The 26,071-nt window shown below is 35.5% G+C and overlaps 1 protein-coding gene across 2 annotated transcripts in view; it reads left to right on the forward strand.

The window, feature by feature from the left end:
- Positions 1–26,071, forward strand: part of CWC27 (CWC27 spliceosome associated cyclophilin) — a 105,929-nt gene that overhangs the window by 2,394 nt on the left and 77,464 nt on the right. Inside the window, exons 3-10 of one of the 2 annotated variants that reach the window (XM_080362207.1) lie at positions 254–366; positions 1,829–1,972; positions 2,712–2,810; positions 2,992–3,095; positions 4,686–4,755; positions 8,214–8,293; positions 10,971–11,004; positions 13,336–13,511. In XM_080362207.1, coding sequence (XP_080218333.1) covers positions 254–366; positions 1,829–1,972; positions 2,712–2,810; positions 2,992–3,095; positions 4,686–4,755; positions 8,214–8,293; positions 10,971–11,004; positions 13,336–13,511 — 820 coding nt within the window. The remainder of the gene's footprint in view (positions 1–253; positions 367–1,828; positions 1,973–2,711; positions 2,811–2,991; positions 3,096–4,685; positions 4,756–8,213; positions 8,294–10,970; positions 11,005–13,335; positions 13,512–26,071) is intronic. The other variant, XM_080362208.1, reaches the window with a different exon arrangement.

A 26,071-nucleotide genomic window follows, 5' to 3' on the forward strand; every position in this document is an offset into this window, starting at 1 on the left:
AATGTATGTCACCTTTGTTGTCTTTTTTTTTTCATAAATGTCATCAGCAATACTTTGCAGATGACATACGGTCACACTGAGGAAGACAGTGGAAGAGGAGGGAACTCAGTGGCAATAGCAGAATCCAGTACTTGTTTTCTGGAACTTCAGTCCCTGGACATCTATGCATAATCTATACGGAAGCTCAATTTTGAAACCATTCACATATATTTAATATCCTGGTTTTTTTGTTTTTTTGTTTTTTTTTTTCCAGAGTATTATAATAACACAATATTTCACAGAGTAGTGCCTGGCTTTATAGTGCAAGGAGGTGATCCCACTGGTACTGGATCAGGTGGAGATTCAATCTATGGAGCTCCGTTCAAGGTATATGTCTGTATATCTTATGCATTAATTTCCATTTGTTGTGTATCAGTTGTTCTTCCTACTGTGTTAGGTTGTGAAGAAGCAAACATTTTCTTAAGAATATAACATTTTACATAATTACAGTAATTGCTTTCACTTGTTGCTTCAGTATTTTTGAGTATACCTTTTTGGATTGAGAGTTCTTAAATCTGGTTGTTCTGATTTTATGATAAACATATAACCTGACTAGCATGAACTTCACAAGTTAAAATAGGAGTGGGAAAGAATGACGAGTAGATGTTGATGTGTGGCAAATTCAGATACAGAAATGTATCTGAGAGGAAGGTATCTGAGAAATATGCATTGTTTACGCACATTATATCTTCTTTAGCAAAGGTGTCTGAATGTTGTTTATGTGTTCATTGGTATTATTGATACTGGCATGGCTCATCTTCAACCATGAGGCTCAGTTCCTGATGGAAGCTACACATGAAGAACAGTTGCATTCTGTTCTATTTGATGGTTTTATTTCAGATGAAGCAAGCACCTTTAACTTGTGACTGGAGCTGCACAGTGTGTCTCTGGGCCTTCTGTCTCTGAGATGCTAGAGTAGACTCATGCATGTAACACAAACATGAAGTTTGCTGAAGTGTTGGGTACCTGACCAGAGAACAGAACTAACATTTCCAATTTTTACTAGCATCACTGCTTAAAATTAGTGGTAGCTCGATATTGTGGTCTTGAGAATTGTGTTACTACCATGGTATTAATATATTTCTCAACACTTTCACCTTACTTTGAAAGTGGTCCTATTCTGTCTTTTTATGGTCCAGAAAATGTACTTCCTATGGATTTTTGCAATACTGTACAGTTGCAGTCTGTTATTGAGCTTCCAGTTATTTTACATGAATTAGAATTTTTCCCCTAAATACAGTGGTTAACAAGAATGATAGTTTTACAAGAAATGTATGAAATGCAGTTACTTTTTGAAATGCTTTGTGTTTTTTTTTAATATTGGGGGATAATAAATTCCAACAAAAATATTTAACAACAATTGATTGTTAGGCAATGGTTGAAAAAAGTGAAAGTTAACCAGACAGAACTTGTCAGACAGAGTTACTCTTAAATCATGTTTCTTTCTGTTATTGATATACTAGTTTCTAGGGTTTTTTTTCTTTTGCTGTTGGCTATGTGTTTATGGTTTCTTTTGAAAGAAGGTTGTTCACTCATTTGCATTATTATACAAACTAACAAGAAAAAACATTGACTAAAAATAATATTTTCTGCTCAGAACAGAAGCTTTTATATAAAATTGTGACATTAAGTTTCAAAATACTTTGGTTTTATTACTACCTGAATTTAGAAAAAAAAAAAACAGTGTATTTTCTGTGTGTGCATATTGATGTAATTAAACAATAGCCAAAGAAGGGCAAAAAATAGTTACATACATAATTCATATTCTTTTCTCTTCTGTCTTTGCCAGGATGAGTTCCACTCACGACTGCGATTTAATCGAAGAGGACTTGTTGCTATGGCAAATGCTGGGCCCCATGATAATGGGAGTCAATTTTTCTTTACTTTGGGTCGTGCAGATGAACTTAATAACAAGCACACAATCTTTGGAAAGGTCTGTTACACAGACTAGAGTCCCAGTTTGAGTTTGACAGAAGCTACTAAAAGTTTCTCTGTATTCAAAGGCTGTTTTAGTGTTGTTTGCTGCTGTGAACATTTGAAATTTATTTAACTGCTTTCAAAGCTGTCTCCATTCTGTTTGTATCCCATAGCTGGTAGAAATGTTTCTATGGGTTGTTCCTGTAATTATCTTCTTTCCTGTTGTTATTCTTCTACATTCTATTTTTGTGTTGTGCTTCCTTTGAATCATCTCTTACTAATATTATTTTGGCTCTGTCTTATTAATCAGTTCATCCAATGCTAGTAAAATAGAGGAAAATTCTATTTGTAAATTCTAATTATTCAACAAGAATCAGGAAAATGTAAAATATAAGATGAATTTAGCACTTTCATGATTCACTTAAAAGAAAGTAAATCAACTATTTTTTAATTTCACTATGTCTTTTGTTTTCCTGTTTCACAGTTCACAGTAAGAATTTGACATCTTCCCTTGCGTATGCTCCCAAAAGTAGATGTTTAGCTGCCTGTGTTCCTTCAGTCTTTGCTCTTAAATTTTAAGAAACCCAAACTTTATACATTATACTTCCTCTCTGTTAAAAGTATTACATGCTTACAGTATCTCCTATATAATTTGTATTTTCAAAATTCTTTATGTAATAATTGCTTTGCATTTTGCATAATAATTAACAAAAGTTATAGGCAAGGCCTTTCAAATGTCTTTATAAATTTGACAGGTTACGGGGGATACAATATATAACATGTTGCGCCTGGCTGAAGTAGAAGTTGACAAGGAAGAGAGACCTCTCAGTCCACACAAAATAAGAAGCAGTGAAGTGAGTATATTCTGGCTTGAAATTTGAGATTTTAAATTTTTCTCTTTGGTAGTGTTCAGACAACTGTGCTGTAGTACGAAAACTTGGCATGTCCTTTTATATATTTTTTTAAAATATTAAATAATTTAATTCTAACAAAGTGCTTATGAAAGTTTTGTCTAAAATGTTACTTTTTTAACAGGTTTTGTTTAATCCTTTTGATGACATTGTTCCAAGACCAAATAGAAAGCTGAAGAAGGACAAACCAGAAGAAGAAACTAAAAAGTCCAAAGTAAAAGGCACAAAGTAAATATATGCAACATAAGTGGTGATTAATTTTCTTTCACCTTTAATTTGCAGCTTGGTAATTTTCTGTTTCTGCTTTTGAGATACAAGGCTTTACCACCACACAGAGAGCCATGTTCTTGGCAAACCCACTTCCCTGATCCTGAAAGGGTTGTACAAATCTAGTTGTTCTGATACTGTGTATCAGCTGAGCTGTACATGCATGCTGATAGTTTGTTGCAAAAGAGAGGTAAAAGCCAGTTTAAGCCTTTCCCTTGGGCAAGAGTATGTAATCACTCCTTTGTGACTGAGCTAACACTGAAGTTAACCTGTACTAGTAACTTGGTCACAGTTCAGTTCCGTGAAGTTTTTGAACTTATTTTATCAGCTACCACTTCTCTTCCACTAAAATACTCAGCAAAACATTTTGGCATAGAAAATTTCCATTTCTGAATGAAATTTTATAGTTATAAACATGCATTGAAATGTAACAGGAAGTCTAAATTGTGTATGCTTTCAGTTCTGTTGGACAGAAACACAACATATTGTGACTGAGTGGTTCCAAAAGAATGTAAAGAAATACTTTTGAAAAATTCTTATATATGGTTATTTGTCTTAATTACATTCTCTGAATGCATGTACATTTGATGCCTTTTTGAGCCATCATATCTTGAAAATACTGTTTGTTACTTGAGTGTTGCTCTGTTAGAGATGTTGCATTTTTAATATTTTTTTTTCTGTTTTCAGAGTTGTCAGCATTTAAGAGTCTGTGAAAATTAATCAAGGCAGAATGCTTAAATTCCATCTTACCATTTTCTAAGTGATGCTTTACTATCCTGATTGATCTGTCTCAGGAATAGAGCATCTCTGAATATTAGTGGTTTATTGCAAAACAACACATTACAGTTGTTTGAAGTTTGTACATTTAGCAGGGCAAAAAGTTTTTTTAAAAGAATGCATAGAATATGAAAGTAGCAGGCTTGAAGTTTATTGACTGTTGGGAAAATCATACTTCAGGTTTTACTATGGCCCAAAGAGTTGCAGTGAATGGCATCAAATTCAGTTGGTGGCCAGTCACGAGTGGTGTTGTCCAGGGCTCAATATTGGGGCCAGTTCTGTTTAGTATCTTTATCAATGATCTGGACAAGGGGTTCAAGTGCAGCCTTAGTAAATTTGCAGATGACACCAAGTTGGGTGGGAGTGTTGATCTGCTAGAGGGTGGGAGGGGTCTACAGAGAGATCTGGATCAGCTGGATTGATGGGCTGAGGCCAGTTGTATGAGGTTCAACAAGGCCAAGTGCCGGGTCCTGCGCTTGGCTCACAACAGCCCCAGGCAGCGCTACAGGCTTGGGAAACAGTGGCTGGAAAGTAGCATGAGGAAAAATTTCTTCCTGGAAAGGGTTGTCAGGCACTGGAACAGGCTGCCCAGGGAAGCGGTGGAGTCACCATCCCTGGAGGTGTTTAAAAGATGGGTAGGTGAGATTCTTAGGGACATGGTTTAGTGCCAGAGTTAGATTATAGTTGGACTTGATGATCTTGAGGGTCTATTTCAACCAAAATTATACTGTAAATCTATTATTCTATTCTACAAATGTGTTTTCTCTCTTAAAGGAATTTTAATCTGCTTTCCTTTGGGGAAGAAGCTGAAGAAGAAGAAGAGGAAGTCAATAGAGTTAGTCAGGTACTGTACCATTTTTCTCTTCTAATCAAAATTACTTTTTTTTTTTTTGCATGTTTATGAAATGGTTTAAAGTTAATAATCTTGTTGTTATGTTTGAGTTTTGAACAATAATACTACTAGAACAATAATACTATGAGAAATTACTTCAATTTTTATGAATCTGCTATTTTGACATGTTGCAAAACTGGAGGTTTTAAACTTTTCTAACTTTGAAGTTACTTTCAGTTATTGCACGGTATTTTTACATTTCCGTAAACATAATGTTTCATGCTTCGTATTTCTGCTGTTTAAAGTTCATGGAGGTGATAGGTACTTTATTCTTCTTAACCTCCTTCATTATAAGAATGTGATTCAATGGTTAAATAATTGAAGTTTGAAATAGATCATCTTGTTCGTTGCCAGCACATTCTTAGCTCCATTTTTGTATATCCATTCTGTGTGCAAAATGAGGTGGTGTTATTGTAGGAAATATAATGCATTATTATATTGCATTCACAGAACTAAGGTCACATAGGTTGTTTTTGATCTAACGTTTCCTAGCCTGACATTTCCACTTAAATAATGTTGGTTTAAACATTTCTGTCTCAAGTTCTCATTCAAATTTCTTCTGATGACCAAATTATTACAGTAGAGCTCCAGGCTTTCTAATTTATTTGTGTAGTTTGGGTACCTGTCAGCTTCAGTTAGTGATCAGACTACTTAATGCTGAGTCCTGTAGCAAAATAAATGAAAAAAATCGTCCTCAGCCCTAAGGATTTAGGTAAAATAGAAAAGACAACAGTGAATAGAGTAATGAAGACTATTACAGTGAGCCAATATCACTTAGGATGATAGTAGAGATTTATTGTAATGGTAGTTCTAAGTATTTTTCTTTGTTGTTTCATCAGACTAAGTACACTTGTTTACCTTAACATGTTCATCTGCAGTTCTGCTCTTAGCCTATGTCTGGTTTTAATATTGCATTTAACTTGGTTGCTTTGATGTTCTTCCCTTTCATACCAAATACTTGCTTTTCACTTGAAATGGATCTAAATAGAACATCTCTTTCATGACAAGCCTAGTTGCAGTGTTGTCATGCTGTCTTCAAATCAGTTTTAAAATCTTATCTTCATATTTGTCCTGACTAAATTCTGGACTAGCTTTAGCTGGGAAAACAAGCAAATAAACTGCTCATGAAGAGTTTGTGTTTGTTCTTTGTAACAGAATAAAACCTTTTTTCCAAACCTCATTACTTGTTTCTAATATGTCTAGATCAATATCTCTATAGTTCTGGACATTATCTTAATCTTGATTAAACTAAAGTATGTGGACTTCAGTACCAACTTTCATTCTCTGTTTTTGATAAGAAAAATTGAAGGTCAAAGTTAATAACAGGATTCTTTGACATCTACAAATCAGAATCCTGCTGTGAACATTTTTTTTGGTTGCTAGATGCATTAAGTCTTGCTTTTTTTCAGTGTAAGAAGGGTATACTTTTAAGGACTGAGGGTAAGAAGAAAGTCTGTAAGTAGCTGAAGAGTCCTCCACCAGACCTGGGAAAAGGGAACATTTTCTATTAATTTTAGTGTAGGGAGGCTGAGGCTGTAGTTATCTAAGGAGTAAATGAAAGCACCATGTATCAGGATGAAATTTGTACAGTGTATAATAGTTTTGTGTTTACATGTATAAAATAAGAATTTTTGTCTTAGTCACATAATATTAACAAAGTACTGAACTTAAGAATGCCTCCCAACGTCTTTTGTTCATCTTCCGTATTGTGAACTATTTTCTACTCTGAACATGTTTCCCCTGCACTACACTTAGTCTAAGTGAGGGAATATATTTTGTCTTTGCTGCAGTGCATCAGCAGATCTGTGATAATTATAGCTTAGACTCTGGCTCCTGAAATTATACAAAGGACGGGAAGGATGACCAGGGATATGGACCGTGATACCTTGTAAAAAAAGGAAGAAAAAAAAGTAAGAGGCTAGGGGGGAAGTTGGGAATGATTATTCCCTATTTCTTACAATATGAAAGATGAGACACAAAGATAAAGGAGCAAGTAAATACACAGGAAAAAGTGTTTTTCCCTCTTGGAATTTAAGTTGTGACTACTTATGGCATGGAACATTACTAAAGTGAGACATAAGTACTTTCAGAAAGAGATTAGGCAAGGGATTAGGGCCATTGGTGTCTCTTAAATGTTATAAGTCAAATTTTCTTCTGCATCAGGAGGATGTCTAAGTGGTTATATTGTAGAGGTTATGAATCTTAGAAAACTTGTGTACCTGAGGAGGTTATAAAAGGCAGAGATCACATGATGAAGGAAGTTTGTGTCAAGGAGCAGCGAGAGCAGAATGTCTGTATGAGGGATGACGAGCAAGGAGCCAAGAGTGATTGCAGCACAGACTCACTCACTCACCAACAGGGGCACAGTCCCACAGGGTCTGGATACGGTAAGCAGAGTTGGTTTCTGGTGACAGAGTCCATCAACAGTCCTGGACGAGGCAGGCAGTAACCAAGACCAAGGTCCCTACCCAGGAAGCTCAGTCAGGAGCAGCAAGAGATGGGACAGGAGGCAGAACTGGAAACAAGCCTAAGTGTGGGTCCATCAGGCCCGTCCAGAAGGTGGATTTAGTCACAGATACACTCAAGGCAGTTGTCAGGCCTGAGCTGAAATGATGCTGCTGATGGACAGAGGAGCTCCAGGTAAAACTCCTCAAGGCCACTAAGGCTATTAGTGCATTTGCAGACCTGACAGTGTAGCCCCCACTAGTTATTGCTTAGTGTTTAAACTGAAGCTTTCAGTGCCCAAACTGCTCATTTAGTTGTCTATTCTTGTTTGGAGAAGTTTACAAAGGTAAAGGCACCTGTCATATATTTCATCTAGCACCTGAACCTGCACACACACACATGCAAATTTCTTGTTGAAGGAAGTAATTGTTCATGTTTCTGAATATGCCATTTATTTATTTATTTATTCACCCCCCCACCCTCCCCCGCCTCCACACACACACCAATCTAATTAGTGTTCTACCAATTGATAAGTACTGCTTTATACTTATTAGTTCTCTGAGTTGACATATGCCATTATTGGAAAATAAAGTTCTTAGCTCTTAATTAACTCAAGCATTTATGTGCTAGACCATGTATCTTTATGATGTCTAATGACTGTGATGATTAAACAATCTTTTTTTTTTACTCCTTACTTTAAAATTAAATGCATTGCTGTTGCAAAAATACCTTTTAAATCCATGGGGTGAATTTGATACTCCTCTTACTGAAACTAGTCACATGAAGAGAATACGTTCTCTGTTGTTATACTATTAGAAGTGTTTATGCGTATTGCTTAGGTTAAAGTTAATGAGAAACAAGTCATCTTTTTCTTACCATTATCCTTTTTTGCCTTCTACTCTCTCAGACACTGCAGTTTATAACACTGTTTTTTCTTTTTTTTTTTTTTTTTTTTTTTTTAACAGAGCATGAAGGGAAAAAGTAAAAGTAGTCATGATCTTCTGAAGGATGATCCACATCTAAGCTCAGTTCCTGCTGTCAAAAGGTTAATATGTGATTTCGAGTTTTCAGAGCAGATTTATTTTCAGGATGTTTAGGTGCTAGAGTTAGGTTATGGTTGGACTTGATGATCCTGAGGGTCTTTTCCAACCAAAATGATTCTGTGATTCTATAATTCTATGTTAGACCTGATTAACATCATGTATTCTTGTTGTTTGTCTGTTACTTCTTAAGAAAGTAAGAATGACAATGCTGAATCAGACCAAATGTTCATCTAATCCCTTAAGCTGTCACCAGCATTGGCTATCAGTGGATGCCCAACAAAGAATAAAAGGAATACAAGCATTATGTTTACCTGAGTAGCCTCACAGTCTCCATCTACTTTCAGCTCAGGGGATTGTGAGAGTTTGATGTGGTTCATCTATTTAGTAATCCTTAAGAGAGCTCTCTTCAAACTACTTAATCAGTCTCTTGTAATGCTGTCTGCTGCAGGAAGAGTTACCTCCCTTTTTATTCAGAACCTGGCTGCTACTGACCTCATTTGATAAATTCTAACTCTTACTCTGGAAGAAACAGTGAGCAGTCAGTCCCTTTATACCTCTCTTTACCACAATCTGTTCTTAGGTCATCTCTTTTCTAGCCTAAACTTTTAAAGCCTACTCAACTTTTCCTTCACAGAGTTTTTCTGTACCTGTGGCTATTCTTGTTGCTCTTCCTAGCCTCAGCTCCTTTTTAAAATATCTTTTTAAAAAATTTATTTTAAATCTGAACAGCATATTAGAAAACAGGTGAATCATAAACCTATACACTTACATGAAGATGGTGTCTGTTTTTCTTCTCTATTTCTTTTTAATACTTCCTAACTTCTGATTTGCTTTTTTAACAGCTGTTGAGTATTGAGCTGAGATATGAAAATATATCAGCTCCAAGAATTTGCTTATGGTCAGTGATGGTCAGTGGAGAGCTCCTTGTCCTGTATGTGGGACTCATGTTCCTCATGTCTACAGCTTTACTTGTATCTACTTCAGATTGCATCTAGCATTTTATTATCTTATCATTCAGGTGTATCTGCAGTTCTGCAGTCTGCTCTTGTTTTTGCTATCCTGAATAACTTAATATTATCAAAAAACTCTGTCACACGGCTGTTTGTCTGGTTTGATCCTGAGCTCAGTGAACAGCTCAAGCCCCAACACAGACTACTGTGTATATACACTAGTTATTTTCCTCCATTGCAAGAAGTGATTGCTTGCTTCTAACTTTTGTTTCTTGCCTTTTAATAATTTATTTATTCATGCATGGACACCCCTATTACCCCAAGACTACTAAGCTTAAAAAGCTTCGATTAGAGATTCTGTCAGTCCAAATATATCAGAGAGATCATCCACAACCACATGTAGCCCCTTCAAAAAACTCCCAGAGGTTGGAAAGTAGCCTTGTCACAAATCCCAAGTAGGTTATTTTACCTTTTACTATGGCTTCTACTTGTGCAGTACTGACATCAGAATTAGAGACCTGGATGCATTGTGTTTTCTTTGATACTTACAGATATTGGGGGTTTTTTTTGCTTGTGTTCAATGTTGGTTGTTGGTTTGTTGTTGGTTTTGTGTGTTTTGTTTTGTTTTGTTTTTCTAATATTATAATATTCTATAAAGAAATACTTCCACAGAGAGTTTTCTGGATTAGTTTTTTAAATTAAGTTAGTGTGATTGGTTCCAACAAATTTACAATTTATTTGATGACCTTGTTTACTTATTGATGGCTTAGAGTGCACCTCAAAGCCTTGGCTTTGGGGACTCCTTTACTATTCCTTGCTTTGTTTCTCTAACATAACTTCTTTTTAAAATTGTGGGATGGAAAAATCCTCAAGGGTCTTAATTATTAGCTTGTGACAATAAACAGTGGATATATTAGCCTTAGTATATCCAAATATATTACTTTTTTTTTGTACACTAAACTGTAGCTGCATAACAAATGAAATTTTTTTTTTTATTAAGCTTAATTATCAGCATAGCGCGTGTCAAACATGCCTATATAGGGAAGGCTTTCCTAAATATAGACTGTTTGCAATGAAATACTAGGAATTGCTTTATATGACATAAAAACATCCATCTTAACAGTGAATTACTTTTTTTTTTTTTTTCTAACTATGGTGTGATGCAAACAGTAGCAAAAAAAAATTTCTGTACTCAATTGTTGTGTATTTTGTCTAACAGTATTCTTGTATTCTTTACTAAGATACTTCACTTATATTGTGTCATAGCACTTGACTGTCTATTTGTTATTCCAGATAGAAAGCTATCAGACAGACCTGGAAATCAGTCTGCTTGCCCAATCAGACTCCTTCTCTTGGACCAAAATTGTCTGGCTTAAAGTTTAATGATAATAGTAGCTTTTATTATTATAATTCTTCATCTTTCAAGAGTGTTCTGTTTGCATAGCTCAACATATAGTTAGAATTTATCCACCATATAACAGTCTGTGGCTTTATCCTGTGTTTTTAAATATGTATAATTAGAAAGGTTTATGACAGTTGAACAATAGAAAGTATTACTAATTGATACTGTTAAGATGAATGTGAGGATGATCTAAATGACTAGGTTGACTAAAATTTGAAGGATCTAATCAAACAATTTTTAAAATTTAAGAACACAGGGTGTTTTTAAACAGTATTTTAAATTTTCTCTGGTACTTTAAAGTAGTAACAGTTACTTTTCTTTTTTTAGTGAAGCAGCTAGTGAAGAAAGGGATTTGAGTGAGGTAAGTAACAATTTTTTATTAATAAGTCTTGTTTTTTGCTGTGTGTGAATTAGGTTTTCCTAAGGGACCAAATGTACTACAGATAGGTAAAGCTTGATATCTGCCCCCACCATTCAATAATCTTCTCAAATGGCTAAATCATAGCCATTACTCATTAATTACTAGCCATTACTTATTCTGACATATAATCTCTCATTACATTTTTATTTCCAGAGCAAAGAGAATAGCAGGCAACTCTACCCAGTTAACAACAACAGCAAAAACTAGTATAACTTCCAGGCAGGCGGTTTTGCATTTCTGTGTCACTAGGGGAACATGGTCTTACACCTGAACAGCTTCTTTCCCCTAGAGTTGTCATGTAGCCCACTGTGAGCTGGAAATGTGTTAAATCTATTAGTTGGTAATGCGACTTCAGAAAAATAAGTGTTTAAGAAGATATGAGATCAGGTGGAGTAAAAGACACAGAAGAAGGACTGAAGGAGGAGTCTTGGCAGGAGAAAAAAGTAGAGTTGCAGGAGGTAATGGGTTGAGGAGGAGGCTTATGTCCTATTTGTCAGTGCTGTTCTAGAAGAAAATGGTGAAATCCTGTGAAGAGTGAGGGGAATGGATAATTCTGGAAGTATGGGATTTAGCCGAGTTGGTCAAGTTGAACGTTTTTGTCTATCCCATTTTAAAATAGCATCCATAGAACCCCCTTCCTATTACTCAGATTTCTGTAATTTTTAATAAGCTTACTACTTAGCAATTGCACTTTGTCTAGAGTTGCCTATTTCTGTTCTAGAAATTCCCCTATCCAACTCTAAATCTCTCAGTGAAATGCTCTTGCCTAAGTACTAACCAAATCTCCACTTGGAATCTGATTTTATTCTTGACTGTTAAACACCTTGAACACAGTCCTGTTATGTTCCTTTTCTGGATTCTCCCCCTGCTATTCAAGTCTGTTGTCATCCTATCTCCATGATATTTTATCAAGTAAGCAAATCCTACAGAAATCTTTGTTACCTTCTCTGTTAAACAATAACTTTCTGGGAAAATAAGTGAAATGCTGATCCTGTTACACTTTTGTCTTTTCTCTATTTAAAAAGAACAAATAAAACCCCCACAACAACCTTCAGTTGTTTAATTGATAAAGTATTTAGCTATTCTACTCTGCTGAATATTCACAGATTTCAGTTTTTATTCCTGACTGGACTTCTCTTGTCTAAATTTAAAATCAAAGCCCGATAGTCTGAAGATTCCTAAACAGTGTCTCAAATGCAACATCTGAAATCCACCTTTTGATTTTTCTCCTCTTGCTTCTCTCCCTTAGCCTCTATTGCCTCTCTCCCCTCCTCTCCTCTCCTCTCCTCTCCTCTCCTCTCCTCTCCTCTCCTCTCCTCTCCTCTCCTCTCCTCTCCTCTCCTCTCCTCTCCTCTCCTCTCCTCTCCTCTCCTCTCCTCTCCTCTGTATATCTCCTCTCTCCTCTTCTTCCCAGAATTGTGCCTCTTGCTGCTTTGTGGTTAAAATTACAATCACATAGCATCTTATGCTTTCTCTTTGAGTAGTTAGCACCACTATAAAATAAATATAAAGATATGTGCCATCCAGTCTTTGAGGTGACATCCTGCATTAAGATTTGTGCAGGCTTCTTTTATCAGGGAAGGAAGCAGTCAAACTTAGATCCCTTGATCTAGTCAGGCTTCTTGTATGTTGCTGAGTGGAATGACTTATTTCTCCCTCCAAGTGTTTTTGAATAGGGTTAGTTTATCCCCTTTTCCTTCCTCTGCTGGCTTTGGAAGTGTGCCTTTGTAGCAAGTCAGAGTGATTGATTCCACAACCTCTTTTGATCAGTGTTGTATGTGTAAATTCCCTTATGGAGACTGAATGGCAAACCTCTTCCATCCCATCATGACTGTAGCATAGCTCTGTGGCAGGAAGTTCTTAATGAGTTTTGTTTTCTTTTAATGGAAAATGCAGGAGATGTTGAATGTATTGCCTTGATGAAATCTTGGATCCATGAACACAGACCAGACTAATACCACATTGAGATGAGGTCTTCTGCAGGCCTGTAAAGATTTACAGTGTAGAATAGACTGTTTTAGCTTTTTAAATGATACAAAAAAGATTTGTGTATGAAAAGAAATTTATTATATTTCTAATTTTGTGTTCCCTCTGAAGCAAATAAGGAGCTATTCGAAAAGTCTGCTTTGAAATGAAGTTTGTTTTAGTTTGCTTTGTGGGGTTGTTTTGTTTTTGTAAGGGATTATCTTTGTAAGAAAAGCTTTTCATATTCAAAATTGTGTAGTGTAAAAAAAAAAGCTAAAGAATTTTTATTATTTTTAATCAATAAAGGTGGAGGAAGAACATGATGAAGATGCTGATAGTGTAGAAGGAGAAGCAGCTAGCATTGAGAGATTTCAAATAAAAGAACGCATTGCAAAAAAGTTGAAAATTGATCCGAATGAAACTGCTAAACAACCAGTTCAAGAGGAAGAAACTAAGACAGAAAAGAAAACAACTAGTCGCAGGTAAGTGTCGTGCTTTTTTTTTTTTTCCTCATTCAGCTAGTTTATAGTTAGATTTTCTACTCAATTCCAGTTATGCAGTTACTATGTTGATAGGTTAGCATTATATTAAAATTATCCCACCTCTGACTGTGCAAATCTGAAATTGCCTATTGCTTTCTCATTTCTTAGTTTCATTTGGCATGTTAAAGCAAGCAGTTACATTTTTGTTACACTGAGCCTTTATTGATGCACTGTATGAGAGTTTTATTTTTCCCTGTGAGTTATAAATGAAGAGTATTTATATGTATTTAGTATGGTTTACTTTGTCTTTCTACACGGTTGTAACAGTGAGTTCGGTAGCTTCTTTGTGTGTCGTAATACATGGTGGTTGGGATTTACAGAAAGTAGAGGCTACCCAGTCATCTGTTAAAGTCTGGTTTAACATAGCAGTCATTCTTACAGTGTACTGATTTTTTCAGCACTACAATTGAAAAATCAGGATTGGAATATGTCCATGTTTAGTAATGTAACACTGTATACAAATAATTAAACTAACTCTAGACAAGTTATTATGTTTCTATAGCAGTATTCAGCTTTTTACATACATAAAAGCGTGGGTTCCACAAGGCTGTGAACAAGCCTTTGTGAACAGCCATACTGATAAGCACTCAATTTTAAGTGAGTCAATTTGCCCTCTTGGAACTTTATGTCTTCTCACTCTTCCAGAGCTACTTGGGAGATTTCTACCTAATAATATTTATGGACCTGATGGCAGATTTACTGCAATTATTGTCCAGTATTTCAATGAATGTTGGCTTCAGAAGTTACTGAACAATTAAGGCTTCGCAGTTATAAAGTTTAATGTGTAAATATTCAGTGAAACTCACTAGGGAGTAGCAGGAGGAAGCATCAGAAAACTGATTTAGATCTTGTGTTCTAACTCTGTACAGTTGTCATAAATAACTACAGGGACATCTTCAACTAGATCAGTTTGCTCAGAGCCCCGTCCAGCCTGGTCTTGAATGTCTTCAGGGATGGGGCATCAACCACCTCTCTGGGCAACCTATTAATCCCGCTAAATCTTACAAAAATAGTAAACAAAATCTGTAATTTAAATGGGTATTATTTTTTCCTGTCATGTGATTTTAATTTTAGGTAGAGACAAGGCAACCAATGTTGTAGTTAGAATCATAGAATCATTTTGATTGGAGAAGTCGAACCATAACCTAACTCTAGCAATAAACCATGTATCTAAGAACTTTGTCTAAATGCCTTTTCAACACCTCCAGGGATGGTGACTCCACCACTTCCCTGAGCAGCCTGTTCCAATGCCTGACAACCCCTTCTGTGAAGAAATTTTTCCTAATATCCAAACTGAACCTTCCCTGGCACAACTTGAGGCCATTTCCTCTCACCCCATCACTTGCTACTTGGGAGAAGAGACCAACACCCTCCATGCTACAACCTCCTTTCGGATAGTTGTAGACAGCGATAAGGTCTCCCCTCAGCCTCCTTTTCTCCAGGCTAAACAGCCCCAGTTTCCTAGCCGCTCCTAATCAGACTTGTGCTCCAGACCCCTCACCAGCTTCACACCAAGTACAGGGGGACAAGAATTTCCCTAGTCCTGCTGGCCACACTATGGGCCTTCACCACCCACTGTAGTTCAAATAAATGTTCATCAGAGTAGGCAGAGATGTGTGTGTGGAAGGTAGAAATACCAAAGAAGAAGTTGTATCTACCATACATAGCTAGAAGAGTAATGTCTATTAACATATCAGAGATCCAAGAAACACCTAATACCTATCTGAATTGTTAATCTTTTCAGATATTTAAATATGCTAATAGAATAATAGAACGTCTAAAAATATTTTTGCAAAGTACTGTAGTAACCTGCATTGCTTTCTACAAATCTGTATTCTTTTGTATCAGTTCTTTCTTTTAATACTCATCCGTTTGCACACCTATTTCAGAGAAACGATATGGGAACAGTAGACACCTCAAATTCATGGTACTGAGATGCAAGACCACTTTAAAATGGAGTCATTCTTGGAATGCTTAGATGGTGAAGTTTATTTTAGTCATTTCAGTACACATTTGAACCTTTTGTGTATGTTTTAATAAAAAATGAGACACTTCCCAATTTTGTATTAGGAAACCTCAGGAAAAAGAATTTCCCACTCATTCTGGCAAGTTCTTAGAGGAATTCCAGAAGTCTTACTTTTTTATATAGAAAGTTTAATCCTAAACTTCAAAACATAGAACATATTTACATGAAGGAATGTATACACATATAAGTGTTTGCCATCATTGCAAGAGTAATCAAATTTATCAAGCATTACATCAAGTTTGTAAAATGACAGTGGCTTAATATGATCATCTGAAGGCTTCAGAGCAAAGGATCCTCTTCTCATTAGGCAATTAAAAATATTGGTTTTACATTTGTTTTCATCCTGTAGGTGGAGCTCAGATGCCACACATTTTTGGTTACCAGCTTTAAAAGTTTTCACTGCTTTTTGTTTGCAAGATATGCAGTGTGCAAATAAAGCACAGTTCACTATATAGTTTTTCACTGTACAGTCAACAATTTCATTTGTGTCCTTATAATTGATGTGGTATTACATAGTGATATGAAATAAGTGTCTAGAATAGCTAACGTATTGAGAAGAAAAGCTGACTTTCTGAGTAGTTATCATCGCTTGAATTTAACTCTGTGATTGTATTTCATGTTATGTATTTTTCTCCTAGTAGTCCTATGAAGTACAGTTGAAATAAGTAATCACATTTCTTTTAGCTTATAAGCCATCACTGACTATCATCAGGAGATTAATAGTAATAGCAGTAGTTACTATTAACTACTAATGCTGCTTTGCATTCCTGTTTTTGCTTGTATGCCTGTTGCTTGTCGTAGGTAAAATAAATACATCATCTACTGTGCGTATCTATAGGAAAATAATTGTTTCATCCTCAAAAGAGAAGTCTGTAATACTTTTGGAGGTGTAATTCTTCTGACTTGCTTTTCTCCATTTGTTAAAAGGTAGGATGAAATAACTAGTTTACTCACAGATATACACACTTGGTCAAATGACTTGCATCCCTGCTGTCATTTTGTCATCTAAACACGATAGTACTAACATTAATTAATAATGCTAGGCAGACATGGTCAAGTTCATGCTTAAGTTGTCCAGAAGCACTTTAAACATATAAAAATGCACATAGTTAAGACACTGTAACAATTTCTTGGTGTCTGAATAAACATTGACAAACTGAGCATGCACTGAAGTGCTCTATTACTACTGTGGTTTAGAACAGCCAATGGTAGCTTTATGTGTGATCTCTTGGAAGTCTTTTAAAAGACCTTTAAATCAAGACTTGTTTTCACTTTGTAAATCTGTGGTTGTTATAATTGACAAATTGGAATTTTTTTCATAAATTAATAATATGTAGTAGAACATTTTGTTCTAAATGCATTTATTGTGCACTAGTTACCTTATGCTTATAATGTGGGCATTATAATGAGAAGAAATTCTGAAGGCTCATGTAATTCTATGGTGGAAGAATTCTTGTCATTCTTATAGGCATTGGAAATCTGTAAGTTCTTTGTTATTTATAACAGTTACATTTCCATGCATCTATGGGATACAATCAAGGGGGCTGAAACTGGTGCAGTACAAGTCTGCTGCCTATAATCTTCATTGCAGGGTGACTGATAACATTGCAAGGCTGCTGTCTGTAACTTCTGAAACATGGGAAATCCTCTGACTGGAGAATGTTGCAGGTGTTGCACCCATTTTCAAAAAAGGCAGTAGGGATGATGCAGTTAGCCTCACTTTTGGTCTTTGGGCAACTCATGGGGTGGTTCCTCTTGGAAGATATTTCTGGGCACATGAAGGAGCAAAAGATGATGGATTTAGCAAAGGCAAAATGAGGAGAGAGCAGTGGATATCATCTGGCTTGAGCATTAGGCTAGAGTAGATGACTATCTAAGGTTCCTTCCAACCTGAATGCCTCTGTGATCTCATTTTTTAAAAATTCTAATAATTATAATGTACAGTATAATAATAATGATGTACAGGCTGCCTTTATGTTCTTGACCTTATGGCTTGCAAGAGATTGAGGAGTGTTATAGTAGAATCCTATACACTGAAAAAAGTTATGTGTTATCTTCTGTAATCTCACTTTTATACAGTTTTGCCCCATAATATGCTGACAGAAAGGTCCGGAAAAAAAAAAAAGCAGCAAAACTGTGAACGTCCCAAGGTCCTGCAGTCTTGGTTTGAAATGTCATTTGAATAACTATAACTCTTTGGAGAAACAGTACCTCTCTGATGGAAAGTACTAGGCATATGAAATATGCTGACATATATAAAGAGCAGTAGGGCAGTATTTCAGTCTTCTGGGGTTTTTTTGTATCTTGATCAACCTGTGTCCAAGCAGAATTTCATTAGGTTAGTCGTTTCCCTCAGATACAGTAGATTATGAACAATGTCTGAATTAACAGTTTTGCTTGTTCATCGTATGAATTCTTGACAACATATTGATTCAAGCTTGTGAACTTCCCTGCAGATATCTGGCAAGGACATAGGAGATACAATTTCTGTGTTATGTGGCAAGTACCTACTTAAATATTTTCCATTTATATGAGGACAGTGCCCTTTCATTAGAGGAACACTTTGTGAGAATCTGGATAATACAGCCTGAATAAAGAGGTAAAGAGTCTGGAATATTAGCTGTGAGAGAAGATTTATTTATTCCATTAATTATTAATTGAATTTACAGCATAAGACTACAGAAAGCTGCTGCCACATGTCAAGGTCAACTCTTTTTCCTGGCTTTGCTTTGCAAGTGTAGGTGCTTCTAAATATAGCCCTTGCCACACATAAGCCTAACTCAGCTCAAACGCAGAGTTTGCTTTAAGTGGGTACTGTCTTTGAAGAATTTAGAGATTATGCTAGAAATTAAGTAGACAAAAATAATGGTCTGTGAAATATTATTATACGGCATGCTACCTAGCTGACACGGAAAGTCCACTGTACTGGTTCTGATTTACACATGCCTCCTGTAGTTTGCAGGTGGAACTCTCTTGAATCCTAAGTACTAAATGTCTGTGTTATCCAAGAGAACGTCTGTTGTGCTTTATTGCTGCAGCTGTGGTAAACAGATGTATATGAGCTGGAGCTACCCGATAGAAAAGGAGAATCGTTTAGTTTTGGTTTCTTTGTGTTTTGTTTTGTTTTGTTTTTCCCCTCCTGTTGTGTTTAGAAAAAGCACAGACACAGATTGGTAGGAATTCATTGTCTAGGTACGAAAATACGAGAGGAATGATGTTGGTGTAAGCTAAGTTTATGTGACTTTCATGAGGAAATCTGAATTTATTTTTCTTTTTAATGTATTCTTTAAACTAGTGCTTAAAATACTTAATTATTTTAAATTCCCCTTTGGCTGAGTGTGTACCTGATTAATGTAGTGGCTCTTTTAGACTTCTGCCTTTTGAAAAGTATAAACATATAAACTTCCACATAATGTACATTTGTAATTTATAAAATGAACTTTGTGTGTGTGTGTCTGCTTGTGAAGATGTCTTCAGAAATTAGATCCCCAGGAAAAAAAAAGTTGTATATTTTTATAGTGCCTTGCTTGATCTTGACTATGGCTAAAGTTAAACTAGAAAATCACACACACAGAAATTCACTTCAGATATAAGAGAAAAAGGAAAGATGGGGGTTTAGCTATATGTATTTCAAGAGTGTCTGAAAGAAGGGAGATAGTTTCTCAATCTTTTGTTCAGTTGTTGATATCTTAACTTGGTAATGATACCATACACAGCCTCACCCACAGGCCGTATAATACCTTGCAGTCTTACCTACCTGCATGTCGGATGTTTGTTTTGATAGGTGTCCACATTAATTTGTGTGTTGCATATGCTTTGAGTGACTAATTGTGGCATACAAATTCAATGTGGATTTGAAACCAAAGTGCTGAATTATTAATTGCCATTTATCCAGTCATATGGTAATTGCTCACTTCTGCAAATGTTTACATGACTCAATGATTCCAGTGAAACTATTCCTGTAAAGTAGAAGTTCATAGAAATAAGCCTGAGAAACACTGAAATTGCTTTGGACTGGAATTTGACAATCATTGTGTGGTATGAAGGGTAAAGGAGAAGAAGGAATATTTTGCCTAAATGACAGAAAAAGTTCTTACCCTTGGGACTAAGTAACTTTTTTTTTTTTCTTTCCCAGAAGGCTGTCTCAAGAGATAATTGCCTTCCTTTCTTTCCCCTTGGCCACTTTTTCTTGCCTTTTTTTCCTCAGTGTTACAGTTGCTTATGGAGTTCATTGTAAAATAGATTGCTTATACAATCCCAGTAAATCAAATTTTAAAAAAGTCAGCTACAAAGCGAGTGCCAGAAGTAAGATGTCAAAGACGAGAGACTTGTAAGCAAATTTTCATTCTGTAGAAAGTGTGTGTGACCTGCCCACAGCACACTGCAGAAAAAGAGACAGGCATCACTCTTTGAGTGAAATGGGGATGGCATCTTGCTAAGATTAGAATGTTGAGTGATACTCGCTTTTGATTTAATCCTTACATGTTCTGTCAAGTCATTTTGTTAATAGGATTTTTTTCATCATTTCGAGTAACACGATAGCACTAATGCTTTCAAAGTACACTTAATTGATGTTTTCTTTTGCTTTACATACTTCTTTTCCTCCATGCATGAGGGATCACTTGCTTCAGTGTGACTGATTTTCTTTAAGAAAAGCAATAATATTTGATTCAACTAAGTGTAATGTTTTAAATTTTCTCCATTCTTCTTTAGAACTCTTGGTCAGTTACTTTTTGACTGATGTGGTTCTCTTGTAATTATCGCAGAAAATGAACAGAATTTTCCTCTTTTCCTGTGGTAAAAATGAATCCTTAAGTTATCTGTAAGTTTAAGAAACCTGTGAGTTCCTTTTTATCTGCATTTTTATATTTTGTTCAAGAAATCAGTGTGTCAGGCATGGATAAATGGCATACAGGAAATATTACTTCAGAATTGGGTTTAGAAATATTTTTCTGAATAAGACCATTTACTTATGCTAAGGACTGCATTACTCATGTATTCTTTTCAAAATAATAAAGATTTTTCTGTATTCTTTACCTTAATAACATTCATTGTAAAGAAAAAATAATCCCAGACATACTCTTTGTAGAGTTAATGATTGGCAGTGACTTAAAAGCAGACTATACTATATTAAACACAAACCAAGATTGGGCACAAAACCCAGAATCCCAGCACTGAGATTTTTCTTGGCTAAGCATCAAAGCATGTTAATAGGTATAGTGTTAGCCTGGGACAAAGACGGGATTGTTACTGTGGTATATTTCATCCTGCTGCTACTTGGCAAGAGTCAGTGTATTTTTAGGTGAAGTTTGTGTGTGCATTTGTCTAGTCACCTGGAAAAAAGGATGCGTAGATGACCCATGAAAATGCAGTTAGCGTGGTGGAAGGTGAGAATGTGTAATCCTTATTATACAGGGAATTGTTAGCACTATATTGTGGGCAAGATATCATTTCAAAGAGCCAGAGTGCTTTCAGTTGTTTAGCTGCACATGTGATTTTTTTTTTTTTTTTTTTTTTTCTTTTTGGTAACAAGAGGGATTTAACAGTGGTATAGCCATGTACTTTTTAATTGCTAAATGTTCATGCTCCATTTCCTTTCTTTGTTTCAACAGAGTTGAGTAGCATGGGAAGAGACATTTTAAGGTTTTAGTTTTTGTTATAGAATACATTTTTTTTGTAAATATGAACAGTACATCTTAAAGTGATACTGCAGTGAAGCATGGCTACAGTATGTTCAAACATTTTCTTTATTCATCAAATCCACTGTTTATCTCTAGATGGTCAAGTTGTGGTATAAAGTAATATTTTTATAATTTTACATGCTTTACTACAAAGACTAATAGGTATGTTTAATAGCGTAGAACAAGTTGTGTTGGTTATCAGATTCTGGTTGTGGAATATTTATAATTAATAATGTTTCATTAATAAAAAGAAGTTAAATTCAGTTCTCGCTTAAGAAGTTGCTGTGTTAAGTTTTTTATATTTAGTAGTTAATAGAAGGTTGTTAGATGAATAACAAAACAAATTATGAATTTTGTAAGCAGAGCAAATTTGATTTGGAAATCTTTCAGGTGGTAAAGATAATTGCTTCTAAATTGATTACTACATTTCTTTTACTCCCAAGATGGTAGCTACTACACTATCTTAGATAAAAAGCCATGCTTAATATTACTGTCCATCCTTTTTTATAACAACACACTGGTCATTTTTAGAGTACAGGTCTTCACTGAAATGTCAGCCAGTCCACCTATTATCTTTGTTGTTAAGTGGGAGAATAGATTTTTCAGTCATGTTTTTAAGGGAGAATCTTAACAAATGTTTGCCTTTCTAAGCCCATTTTCTCTTCAGCCTGAAATAATCCAATTTCTAATCAAAGCATCAGCAGCATCACAGTGTTAGCTTAGTGATGAGCTTTATGTAAGTTCCTATATAAATCAATAGTGGCATTCGTTTACCTTATCACGGTTTCTTTCTTCTTCCACTTTGGTCAACAGGGGAGCTCAGCTCTCTTTCCATGAGAACTGTATATCGCATGGTAATTAATGTTTTCTATGGTATCTTTTATCTTTTGTTGTTGCTTGTTGTTGTGTGTGGTGGTGTTTTTTTTGTTTGTTTGTTTTTCCTGAAAGCACTCTTCTCCTTTCCTGTGTTCTACTTCCATAGGTATATAAGCAGGCTTTCCAAAATAAGCCATTGTAGAGGACCTTTTCCAAGAGAACATTTCCTTTACTGCTGTATATGTACAACAATATAATTTTCTAATTCTTTGCCACTAGCTGAATTATGATCAACTAAATTTTTAGTCCTTTCCCTGCTGTTGTTAGGCTTCTACTTTGTTTTCACTCCACTGTCACTTTGCTTCAGTAGTCTGGCCTATTAAATGTCACTTATATTCCCATTTCCTTTGTAAATTTTTCATTTTCAGTTTTGCTTTGCTAGCTATTCCTCATAGCAGTTTACATTATTTGAGGGAGGGCAATTGCTGATGGCAGTCTGTTATTAGATTAGAGTTGAAATCAACTGCAGAATATTTACTCTGATTAAATATTTTTGCATAGTAATATGATAATTATTTTATTTGTGATACATTAACTTTTTAAAATGACATAGAAATGTTTAAGTTAAATCCTGTCTGTCCTTAAGTACAGTAATAATTTATGCTTAATATTTGTGAATAGTAGAGTATTTCAATTATTTCCCTTTTGTTTTTATAGTGTTATTATCTTCCTTCTGAATGTGGGCATAGAATATTTAAAGAAATTTTGAAGATTTTTTTTTGGTGCCAGTATGTTCATGTTTAAATCTGTTTTCTTTGGAAATGATGAAGGAAATAATTTGAGATGTGCTTCAATAGCCACTGATGATGGTTGCATTTGTCTACTTCTTTTATTTTAAGGGGGTGTTTTCAAGGTTTTTCACAGATACATTTGTATTAATTATAGATTGTTAGCTGCTTTGCTGCCTCCAGACTTTTGGTGGATATTGTATGAATCTTACAGATGTGATTTCAGGAATGCTATTTCAGAATAAATCACACAGAATCACAGAATGTCAGGGATTGGAAGTGATCTCGAAAGGTCATCCAGTCCAATCCCCCCCGCCAGAGCAGGAACACCTGGATGAGGTTACACGGGAATGTGTCCAGGCAGGTTTTGAATGTCTCCAGAGAAGGAGACTCCACAACCCCCCTGGTCAGCCTATTCCAGTGTCTGTCACCCTCACTGTGAAGAAGTTTCTTCTCATATTTAAGTGGAACCTCCTGTGTTCCAGTTTGCACCCATTACCCCTTGTCCTACCATTGATTGTCACCGAGAACAGCCTGGCTCCATCCTCGTGACACTCACCCTTTACATATTTATAAACGTTAATGAGGTCACCTCTCAGTCTCCTCCAAGCTAAAGAGACCCAGCTCCCTCAGCCTTTCCTCATAAGGGAGGTGCTCCACTCCCTTTATCATCTTTGTGGCTCTGTAGCGGACTCTCTCAAGCAGTTCCCTGTCCTTCTTGAACTGAATGATTCTTCACAAATCTTTCTTCAATGTTTCTAGCAATAAAAGCCAGAATTTTGTTAAAGACAAGGTTTTTTTCTAGCTTGATATTTGTATTGAAAAGCAAAAAAGCGGTGATATTTCCCAGAACTGAATACCAGAATATAGGATATTGACCCTCACTTTGTTGAGCCAATGCTTTGTAAAATCTGCATTTTTAGTTTTAATAACCTATTCTCTATGGTTACTATCTACAACAACAACAAAAACCCCAAACAAACAAAAGAGGAACAAAGCTAAACCCTGAGCACTCTGAGCACAAGTGCTGCCCGTACACTATACATAGAGTTTATGCTCATAGAGACAATAAAAATTATCTCCTTTTAAAAATATACCTGAATTGTACTGAAAGGCAGCCTCACTGAGAGTGTTGATAGGATAGTAAGTATGACTAATATTCTGCTACTGTCTTGTAGAGTGATATTTTTATATTCATGAATTGTATGCTCATAAACACACTTCAGTGCCCTGTGTGCTTGTGAGTCTAATCTGTGTTCATCATAGATACTTATGCACAATATTTTCATAACAAAATGTGAACAGTTTTAAGATTTTTTTTTTTAATGTGTGTGAATGTCTATTTACTGCCACATTTTGGTAAGGAATTTTGAATTTGTTCTCTTTTCCCATCTGTTTTCTTTCTGTGAGATTGATTGCTTGAAATGAGCGGTAAGTTGGATAACTTTTTGCAGCTTAAATTTTTGTCTCTTTGAGGCCACAGGAGTTTATTTGAGAACAAAGGAGTAAAATATGGCACTTACAAGCTAGATCCTCTGACCTTTTTCTGCAAGTGTCATGTTTTCTGTAACTAATGGACTTACTAGTTTACTGAGACTGAATTTAGTAAAACTGACTAAACATGGTATAAGTATTACAATAAATTTTAGGAATTACATTTTGAGGAAGAACTTTTGAGGTTCATTGCTGGGCAGACTTCTTATTGGTCAAGAGTCAAGAATATGTACAAAAAGAAATACTCTTTTTTTGATCAGAATCCTTTGCACATAATAAAGACAATGGCATGTAAATAAAATGAATTTTTTTTTTACAATAACCACTGTGATGGTTTATTCAGCAGCTGTAATTTTAATGATTTTCAATGTGTGCTCCATAAAGAGTGTATACAGACTGATGTCTGTTTTTTAAAATCACTTGACTTTAAAGTAGGTTTAAGCATGTAGAACTCAGTAGAGTTCCATAATAAGTATAGGCATTAAAAACTATTTTAGATGTTTTAGCAGAAATTTATTTAATGAAAATTATTATCACAAGCATTGATTATGTCTGCAAAAATATCTAAGATGCAAAACCAATCAAGATTCTGAAGAGAATTTGTGTTGGCAGGAATAAAGAAAACCCAACTTAAGTCCTTATAAGGGTATATCTGCTTCTAATGAGAAGAAGCTGTTTATCTAATGAAAATGGAAAACATCCAAAAAGCCTGGACTTTGAGAGGATAAGGCAGAAAAGACTACTATGATTATTTAATCCAGTGTTTTACCTAATAGGGCACACTACTCTCTTGAGTTCTTTTTTCCCAGTCTTATATTTTGGTGGAGAAAAAAAATCCCATTTTAATGTAGAGGTTTATTCTGAAAGATACCCCACTTAAATTTTCTGTGGTTAAGTGCCTTTCTTGTTAAATAAATAAAAATGGTGCTTCTTTTCAGTTTGGCATTTGGTTCATCCTAGAGCCATTAGACCTTTTTTTCACGTGTCTTCTGTTAGCAAATAGACAATTTAACAGAGCTGGCTCTAGCCTTTGAGTTTTTATTAATCTCTTACAATTATCTTCTTTCCCTATGATATGTTTTCTAGTTCTTTTGGGTCCAAGAGCTCAGGGAATTTCCTCTTCCCTTTCCAGTAAATTGGGGGAATTGCTTTGAGACATCTGAGAGATAGGGGTCATAAAAGTGCACAGAAGAGAATAATATATTACAGCATGCTCCCATGCTGCATTATTTTTATCTGCCTGTTTCTATCTGAGGGATGTTATAGAAGAAAGAAGTATTGCTGCAAGAGTAAGAAGGCAATCTGAGTTTTAGTGGATTTTGTGCAGTGCTACAGAAATGTGGCATTACTGTCTGCAAAGAGAACTCAGTTTTAAAAGTTGCGTAAACCGTGTTACTGCAATGTGGAATTGAAGTTAGTCATGTTGGACCTATCAAGTTGATAGCCATGTCTTTGCACCAAGTTTGTATGCTTGGAACACACGGGAGCGATGACAGACCTGGCCTTGGAAAGAACCAATTATTGTTAGAGTTTGTGTCTGGTTTTATGTCTCATTAAAGCAATCTTTACCCTTTCCAGACTTCATCTGTCTCTAGAGATGGCTGTTACAGGTGAGGTTCGTGAGCCTTCTGTCTTTGCACATGTATGTCTGGCTAGATGCTTTAGTGATCTGCTGCTGAATTCATGCTGAATTCA

This window comes from Nesoenas mayeri (assembly GCF_963082525.1).
Source record: "Nesoenas mayeri genome assembly, chromosome: Z".
Lineage (NCBI taxonomy): Eukaryota > Metazoa > Chordata > Aves > Columbiformes > Columbidae > Nesoenas > Nesoenas mayeri.